General features: G+C 51.3%; 1 protein-coding gene across 2 annotated transcripts in view; it reads left to right on the top strand.

The window, feature by feature from the left end:
* The window catches only part of ADCY9 (adenylate cyclase 9), an 83123-nt gene extending 80471 nt beyond the window's left edge, over positions 1–2652 (top strand). For both annotated transcript variants that reach the window (XM_061991810.1, XM_061991811.1), the window contains one exon: positions 1370–2652. In XM_061991810.1, coding sequence (XP_061847794.1) covers positions 1370–2558 — 1189 coding nt within the window. In that variant the 3' untranslated portion in view covers positions 2559–2652. The remainder of the gene's footprint in view (positions 1–1369) is intronic.
* Positions 2653–8725: the final 6073 nt, after the last annotated feature.

Raw genomic sequence — 8725 nt, forward strand, 5'->3', positions numbered from 1 at the left:
GGGTCCATAACAAAGCTCAATAGCCCAAGTATCTGCTTTGATTTCCGAAGCGGCAGCATGTCCCCTGGAGACACAAAGGAACAGATTGAACTTGGGAATATTTTCAGGTGCTACAGAAACAAACTCAGCCTGCTCTGCTTGGGGTGTTGCTGCAGTTGCGCTTTGAGTTTTAGTCTCTTTCGCTAAGATACCTTCAGAAGAGAAACAAAGAGACACTGGGGTATGGAGCCTGGAGGAGAAAGGCCAGTGTGATGCTTTCCCTCATCAGACCGTCTCAACTTCAAAAGCTTCAGCATGTGTCTGCTCATGTCAAATCTTTAGGCTTTGGCATCATGTCGTAGAAAACCCTACAGTTAAGTGACTCCAGAAACAGCTGCGTGCCAGCCTGTCTGGATTCAGACTTGGTTTCTAGGATTGCATAGGTGATGTCTTCCCAGATTAGATTTGTGTGTCTGCATCTCCCTAGAAAGTTGAGATTGCAGACTGCAGATGTCTCCTTGCTACGGGTGGTTTGGCACCGGGAGCGCTCTGCACCGGGGCTTGGTAACGTGGAGCCGACGCGCTGTCGGGAGGATGTGAAACGCTGTGGGAGCTCCATCCATGGGACATGGAGAGGGTTTTTATTATTACTATTACTTTTTTAAAAGATCTTAGAACTCTAGGGAACTGTCTGTCTCCATCATAAAAAGCCTCAGTGGTTATAACATTCAGAAGATGCCAACCCAGAGCTCCCTGATCCCCGCTTCCGTGCCGCTCCCCGTGAAATGTGTTGTTCAGAGTTAATCTTCTTCCAAAACCTTCGTGTGTTAACCTTAAAGGCACAGGGCAAATGTCACTGGACCTGGAGGAAGGGACAAGGGGAAGGCACTAGGAGTATAAAGCAGATGTTTCTGAATATAAAACTACCAAATAATACCAAAAAGATCAATCCTACAAAACTCACACACGCAGAGCCCTCACACAGCCAGCCGTGTGCTCACACGTACCTGAACACACCCCCAGGCATTACTGAGCCTTTTCAGGTAAGTATTTACATGCAGTGCTTGTAGTCATACATTTAGATATAGAGATACCCGTTTCCTTGGTGAAGTCCTTAAAATAGAGCTGCTGTAAAGGCTGGGCAATTCCAGCATTGCTGAGCCTGATGCCGTCCCTTTGAGGAAGTGCTTGGTGAGTTTAAGAACAAAACGAACTCTTTTGCCGTGCTTAGCAGCTGATAAAGTTATCAAGGTCTGGTCTGTAATTTACTATCTAGTGTACACTTCCTACACTTCTTTTTCTAGCAAAGGATTTCTAACAACAGAGCATAAATGGCATTGCCCTAACTGTGGTTTTAAATGCAGCTTTTCTGCTCTTGCCTTGCTTCCAGCTCCAGAAGGAGTCCGTGCAACGGTTCGGTGCCAAACGCCATGCAGAGGCCAGCAGACCTGATCGGTCAGGAAGTCATCTTGGTTTCCTTCCTCCTGCTCCTCCTGGTCTGGTTTCTGAATCGAGAGTTTGAGGTCAGTTACCGTCTCCACTACCACGGTGACGTGGAGGCCGATCTTCACCGCACCAAAATTCAGAGCATGAGGGATCAAGCTGACTGGCTGCTGAGGAATATCATTCCCTACCACGTGGCTGAGCAGCTGAAGGTCTCCCAGAGCTACTCCAAAAACCACGACAGCGGCGGGGTGATCTTCGCAAGTATCGTGAACTTCAGCGAGTTCTACGAAGAGAACTACGAGGGAGGCAAAGAGTGCTACAGAGTGCTGAACGAATTGATTGGGGACTTCGACGAGCTGCTGAGCAAACCACACTACAGCAGCATCGAGAAAATCAAAACCATCGGGGCAACCTACATGGCGGCTTCGGGCCTGAACCCCTCGCAGTGCCAGGACAGCAACCATCCCCACGGACACCTGCAGACCCTGTTCGAATTTGCCAAAGAAATGATGCGGGTGGTGGATGACTTCAACAACAACATGCTGTGGTTTAATTTCAAGCTGAGGATTGGCTTTAACCACGGGCCCCTGACTGCTGGGGTCATCGGCACTACCAAGCTGCTGTATGACATTTGGGGTGACACTGTGAACATTGCCAGCAGGATGGACACCACCGGCGTCGAGTGCCGCATACAGGTGAGTGAGGAGAGCTACCGCATCCTCAGCAAGATGGGGTATGACTTTGACTATAGGGGGACAGTCAATGTGAAGGGCAAGGGTCAGATGAAGACCTACCTGTACCCAAAATGCATGGACAACGGGGTCGTGCCACATCACCAGTTGTCCATATCCCCAGACATTCGGGTTCAAGTGGATGGCAGCATTGGGCGATCTCCAACGGACGAGATTGCCAACCTGGTGCCTTCTGTACACAGTGCTGATAAGGTAGCCCACGGCACAGATAACTCAGAAACCAAGGACGTCCTTCCCTCCGCCAAGAAGCTCCAGAAAGAGGCGGTGAGAGCAGAGGAGAGGTGCAGGTTTGGCAAAGCCACGGAGAAGACTGACTGTGAGGAAGCGGGACCTGAGGAGGTCAATGAACTGACAAAGCTAAATATCTCTAAGAGTGTATGATGCACTGTCAGAGTTGCATGAAGTGCTCTGTCAATAGAAACACAAAGACATTTGCAGTTGGCAGTTTTCTTTTTCAAGAGAGACCTTCTCAACACCTGGGTTGTACGTTTGTTTTCATTTCAGCGCCTGGTGCTGTGTGGATCACAGCTCTTCAGGGCTCGTTTTCATCCATCTCTCTCCTCCATGCCCCAAATCACGTCCTAAGCTCCCCAACTCCCTGTGCAACCATCTTACAGCTGAGTAGAGGATATTAAGTGCCTTCAGATATACTCCATTGGACTCCCTGTCAAGGTACAGAGGCCCCAAGTGAAATCATAGCTTCGGGTATTTATCTAATTTTAAAGAGAAGAAAAGCTGTGGTTCTATCATTTTTATTGTCGTTTCTCACAAAACACTTTTTTTGCCTAATGCAACTCCTTGGGTTTTTTATATCTCTCTGAACAATGTTTTACTGTTACCAGACCTTTTGTATGTAAACACACAGACAAATGTGCATGTATCTACCATTTGAGACTGACATAAAGTGCCAGTAACGTACCACAAAAGAATGTCTTGGCGAGGGGGTGACACAATTTGACTTTGTGTTGGGCTGGAGGAGGAGTTCTGCAGTGGCTCAACATTTAGTTAGAGTAGGCTGAACAACTGCTGTAGTTTTATTCTCCTTTACCGATGCTTTCTTCAACCTTTAATGTGCCATTGTGTGCTTTGGATACACTTCTTTTCTGTATAGCCAGTGAGTTACTGATGTGTGGGAGTGGAATAAGGGTTCAGGCATCACCAGCTCTCAGGACAGGTCTCCCACAGCAGCCGAGTGACCACGAGAGTGTTGCAGGTCAGCTCTTACGAGCCTGGAGCCGTTCACTAGCTGAATTTGCCAAGGTGGGTGAGGTTGGTATCCCTACGCTGGTCTGATTTGAGAGAGAGAAAGAGAGAGAGAGAGAGAGAGAAAAGCCAAATAAATGTTTTGGGAACGCCTTTATTTATTTATTTATTTCCCTTTGGTCCTGGTTTTGTTTCTGTCTGGGGCTTTTTTGTGTGTGTGTGCAGAAGGGATCAGGAGAGATCAATTGTTAATCGGTTTAATCAGAGCACTAAGATGGTGTTTCAGCCTCTTTGAACTACCAGCCACTGTGAGGATGTTACCTAGGCAATATTTGTTTCAAAGCTGGTGAAACTTGCAAAGCCACCCAAAGCAGCTGAGTGTCCCAGCTCCCTCTCTGCTCAGTCTATGGTGCTGCACAATAGTTTTCAGGATTTCCCCACACACACCACACTGTGCTTTTGCAGCAGGGAATACAAGAGCACGCTCCCTGCATGTCACCGAGGGCAGGAGTAGGGAAAAGAGTCCTTTCTAGTGAGCTGAGAAGCACAACCATTTCCCAGTCCTGCAGATGACTCTGTGGCAGGTGCCTGGGACCAGCGACTCGCGGGAGCAGGGAGCCTGCGTGCCCAGAGGGACCTGCAGGATGGGAGCCTTGGACTATACTAGTTTGCCCTCTGCATGTTTCCATCACCTCCTTCACTTACATTTGATACCCTGCTTTGGGTAATGTTAATTATGGAGCTATTCCAGTTCAACTGACTGTTTGTGACACTGAATGAAAGCGTTTTCGTGCCCAAAATGAGCCCGTCAGCCAGGGGAGAGCTGGTGGAGTGCTGTGCTGAATGCCTGCTGCTCTGGGCTTCGTTCTTCCTTGCCATCTAACCAGAGTATGTTGATACTTCTCTTTATTCCCTGTGTGACTTCTTTCGGAGTTTGAGTGATAAGCAGAGACGTGGTGAAGTTGCTCCTCAGCCATTGGAGACCCGGCTCCGCTCCGTGGTCACACAGAGTCCCCGGAGCCTGTGTCGAGAGTAAATCGTGCAGTCTCTGGATACTTAAACAAGACCCTGCACGTTGTTCTCACAGAAGCTGCTGTTTATGCACATCTAGATTGCATTTGATAGGAAAGCTATTTAAAATGAGCCTTCCCTGCTCAGTCTGCCAGCACACAGAGAAACCCAGGGGACAGCCATCCCCGTGCCCTTCCGCCACAGGTGCTGGAGCCTGCTGGGGTCTGTTCCTGACGAGCACCGGTCTGAGGGGTTTTATCAGGGCACGTTTTTACAGCAGCCTTCCTTCTCTGCGGGTTGAAACCAGCCCCCTTCCGCCCCCACCCCGTGGTGGGTCACACTTCAACTTCGAGGTTGTGTCACTCTGCAGATACCTCTTGTCTCTGGAGAATGTATTCTTGAAACCATTTGCAGGGTTCTCCTTTCAGTCCAGTGTGTCAGTATTCCTTTTCTTACTGTGGAGGGGTTAAGGTGGGCCAGAATTGTTTACATGCCTCCCAGTGTTATATTAGTGCCTCAAAGTCATTCAAACCTTCCTCCCTTTCGCTTCTTTCTCCCACTGTCATGGGCGACTCTCCCCAGTGTTTCTCTCTGGCTGATCAGCTGTTTGCAAGGGCACAGCTCAGTCAAGCCACGCTGGCTTCTGAGGCTGCACAACAATGAAACCTGCACCAGCAATGGTCCCGTGCCCACTCAGAGGCACCTTCCTTCTCCCTGTCCAGGCAATGCACTGCAGAATGCAAAAGCCTCATCCTCCAGCCTGTGAAGTGAACGTGGCTCCCGTGCTGCTGTGGTGTGGAGCTGTGAGAGCACCGGCGGGCTCCTGGCACCAAAACCATGCCAGGGCTTCCCTGTTGGCACAGAGCAGATCCAGTGACAGAGGACAGAAGTGTTGGCAGACCCTGAAATCAAGGGCTGCTGTCTGCTCTGGGAATGGCTGGTGGTGTTACTCTGCCTTAGCTGTGGGTCTGGGGAGGGTCAGGAGGAGGACAGCGTGTGGTGAGCACTCGGCTGTGGGCATCAAACCTTCAGCACAGGAACCAAATCAGGAAGAGAGGCTCTCACCCTGCAGTGTGGGCAGTGATACTCTCCCAGGCACAAGGAGCAAGGAGATACGTGTTTTCTGTTATAAAACAGCGGGAGCTGAACCTTTGCACCTTCCCCTTTGGCAGGGACGTCCCGGTGCTGGCGGTGCTGCAGCCCTCCACAGCTGTGACACGTGTGTACTCGTGGGAGGCCAGGATCAAAGTTCATTCCATTCAAATCTCTTCTGTGCTTGTGCTGCTACTGCCAGCACAGTTGGAACAGGGTGTAGAAGCTGAGGAGTTGGCTGGGTACCTGGAAGCAGATCCTGCAAGAATAGTCAAGTGTGTTGCTGCACTTCCCAGTTCTGGGACGGTTTAGTGCTGATAACTTAAAAACTCTCCAGAGGGAGGCAGCTTGGGAAGGCTGCTCAATATTTGCTAGCCCCACGTTGCCCTCTGCCACGGTTCACTGGTGGAAGCTGCTCTAGAGCACAGAGGAACGTGCTGAGTGTTTTCTGCAGCATCGTCTTCTTTTTAGCTAAAGACAAGCTTACTCATGATCAGAGAGCCAGGCTTTTGGGGTATCTAGCACTAACTGCTAACTCTGACCTGTTCCTAAAACTTCAACTCTGAACCCAACAACAAAAGCATTGCAAAGGAGCAGTTGCTAACTTCATGTCTTTGTTTTGCAACATTGCAGGAGGCCAAGAGTGGCTGTGGTTGGATGTAACCGGGTCAGCTGTTTAACGCTGGAGCTGGGCATTGGCTGGTTTGGCCAAATTTAAAGACTCTTGTCTGGTTTCTCCCTTCTTCCCTGCTGCAGTTCATTTGCTGTGTCCTGACAGGACACGAGTGGTTCTCAGCTCCCTGCTCCTCAACTGTACTAAGCTGCACCGTCACGCTGCCCAGCAGCAGCTCCAGAGGCTGCCTTTGCTGCTGGTGGCCTCTCTGTTTCCTCACCTGGAGGGGAAGAGCAGGTTTGCTTTGGTGTCTTGGTTTGTCTGTCGGGTGACAGCTCCAGCTTGCTGCTCGTGGTGATGTTCAGCTGCTTGGCAGGAGACATCTCAGTTGTTAAGAGTTAGGTGAAAAAAACACATTTTCATCGTGTCAGAAGTGGGAAAAGAGCTGATTTCCCTGAGTATTAGCAAGTGTGGAAAATGCAGACCAGGGTAAGGAGCAGAGTCCTGTTTGCTGTCAGTGCTGGGCTTTGCTGAGGCAGCATTCCTTCCAGCCCTGGTGTGGTTAAACCTTGCAGAACGGCTGGAAATGCAGCAGTGGTTCATCGATGTGACTTTCCCAGATGCTGAAGATGTTGCAGGGGTGGTTTGGCTCTAAATACAGGAAGATTTTTAGGTAACGAGAGAAAGGGCCGAGGTGCAGAGATCCCCCAGTGCCAATGTGTCTTGGTGTGACTGTGTGTGGACCATCAGTTTGGGCAGGAAAGTCATTTACTCCAGAGGTTTTTTACCTTTCGGTTCTCTATAGAGGCTGTAGCAGCCCTTGTGTTGACTCTAGGGGAGCAATGTTGAAGGGGGAGAACCTGAGCTCCTGTTTGTTGTTCTGAGAGTATCCTCCACTCCCAGTAGCTGGGGGATTCTGCAGGGTCCTGCAGGAAAAGATGGGAATGGTTAACTGTTCCACGCTGATTCTGGCAGGCACTCCAGCCCACCAGGCTCCAGTGCTCTGATGGCCTGAAGGCTTTTCAGCCAAGAGCTGTGAAATTGTGGACCATTGTCTGCTGAAACATACCAAAACCATAAAGGAAAGTGGCAAGGTGGAAGGCCAGGGTCTGCAGCAGTGTGGCAGGAGCAGTGAGGGACACGGCCTGGCACTGGTGTGGGCTCGGTGCAGGCTCTGTGTGACAGCACTGTGGCTCTGCCATGGCTGAGGAAGGGAGGGGGTGCATGTGAGCCCGGGCCTCAGGCTCCTGGGAAGGCTGCTCTCTAGTTTCCAGGCGTGATGTCTTTGCTTGGCTGCTGTAGGAGGGGAAGGTTTCTCGGGTGTGAAGCAGAGCTGTGGCTTCCCAGCAGCACCTTGTCTGTGGTGGGATCAGAGAGCCTTAAAATAGGCTTAGCTTTTTACAATCTGCTTTAGTGCCACCCTCTGAACTCTGAAAATCAGACAGAAGGAGCTGATTCTGTCTTACAAGAGTTGGTTTAAAAGCAGTGTCAGGCTCTGAAGAGGGTCAGGTAGGACTCCCTCTGTGTCGCCCTGGCTGTTGCCCATGGGAGGGGGCTTGCAGTGTTCTGCTCCCCAGGGCTGCCACCACCACTGACACACCTTGCTCTTCATGTGTGGGGGTTCGGGAGCCCACAGCTGCCAGAGCAGCCCTCTCCCCACTTCAGTTTTGTCTAGTTCTCACAGACTGTGTTGAGAGAGAGAGAAATGCTGAGACCGACTTGTTACACCCCAGTGCGAGTACAGCTTTAAACTTCCAAAGTAATAAACTCTTCAAAGCCAAGAGCCTTAACAACTCCAGTCGTCTGCTGAGAGGCAAAACAGGGTTTGGGGGTTGCTCTGAATGCGTGGGGATTGTTTCTGCTGCGTGTCAGGTGCCTCCTGTCAGCGAGGAAGGTGGCAGCAGTACCCAGAGGTGGTGAGGACCTTGGCCACCCTCATGCAATTTCCCAGGATCAGCTGAGCCAGCTCCCTCCTCGTGCTCTCAGGGAAGGCACCTCACTCCCCCGGGGCTGCTGTGATAGCTTTCTCCATCACATTGCTCAGAAAAGCTCCTTCTTTCTCTGAAACTGGGTTTTTAATTAAGCGTAAAGCATGGTCTTTGCTGACAGAGGGTCTGGATGCCTCCTTTCCCACCCCGGGGCCTTTCGGTCCTGCAGCCCTGCGGTGGAGCAGGCAGAAGTGATGGTGCTGGGGAAGGTGAGCACGTTGGGAAGGAGCTGGACATGCCCCTGGAGCCAGACCCAGCTGAGGAGCCACCGTGCTGTGAGATGCTCGAGGTTGGGGGGGTTTGCTCTGGGGCTGAGCAGCTCAGCCGAGCCAGTCCCCGGCCAGCGCAGTGACTGTCGGATGCCTTTGTAAATCTGTCTTCCCTCTCAGCCCTTAGGTTTTGCTCCACGTTTTCACGGGAGCAAGTTCCAGCTGGGTGTTAAAACCCTTCCCTAGAGTTGGGGGCACAGCTGCCTGGCCGGCTGGGGCTGCCTGACCCTGGCACGTACCGTCGTGCACCCACCACCACCCTGGATAAGCCATCGCTGCCTCACGAGCTGTGGCACCCGGCTGCAACCAGCCCGTGAGAAATGATCTTCAGCCTGAGAAGCTCCAGCTTCTCAGCTGGAGGGGGGCCTGGGG

The sequence above is a fragment of the Colius striatus genome, chromosome 3 (genome assembly GCF_028858725.1).
Source record: "Colius striatus isolate bColStr4 chromosome 3, bColStr4.1.hap1, whole genome shotgun sequence".
NCBI classification, from domain to species: Eukaryota; Metazoa; Chordata; class Aves; order Coliiformes; family Coliidae; genus Colius; species Colius striatus.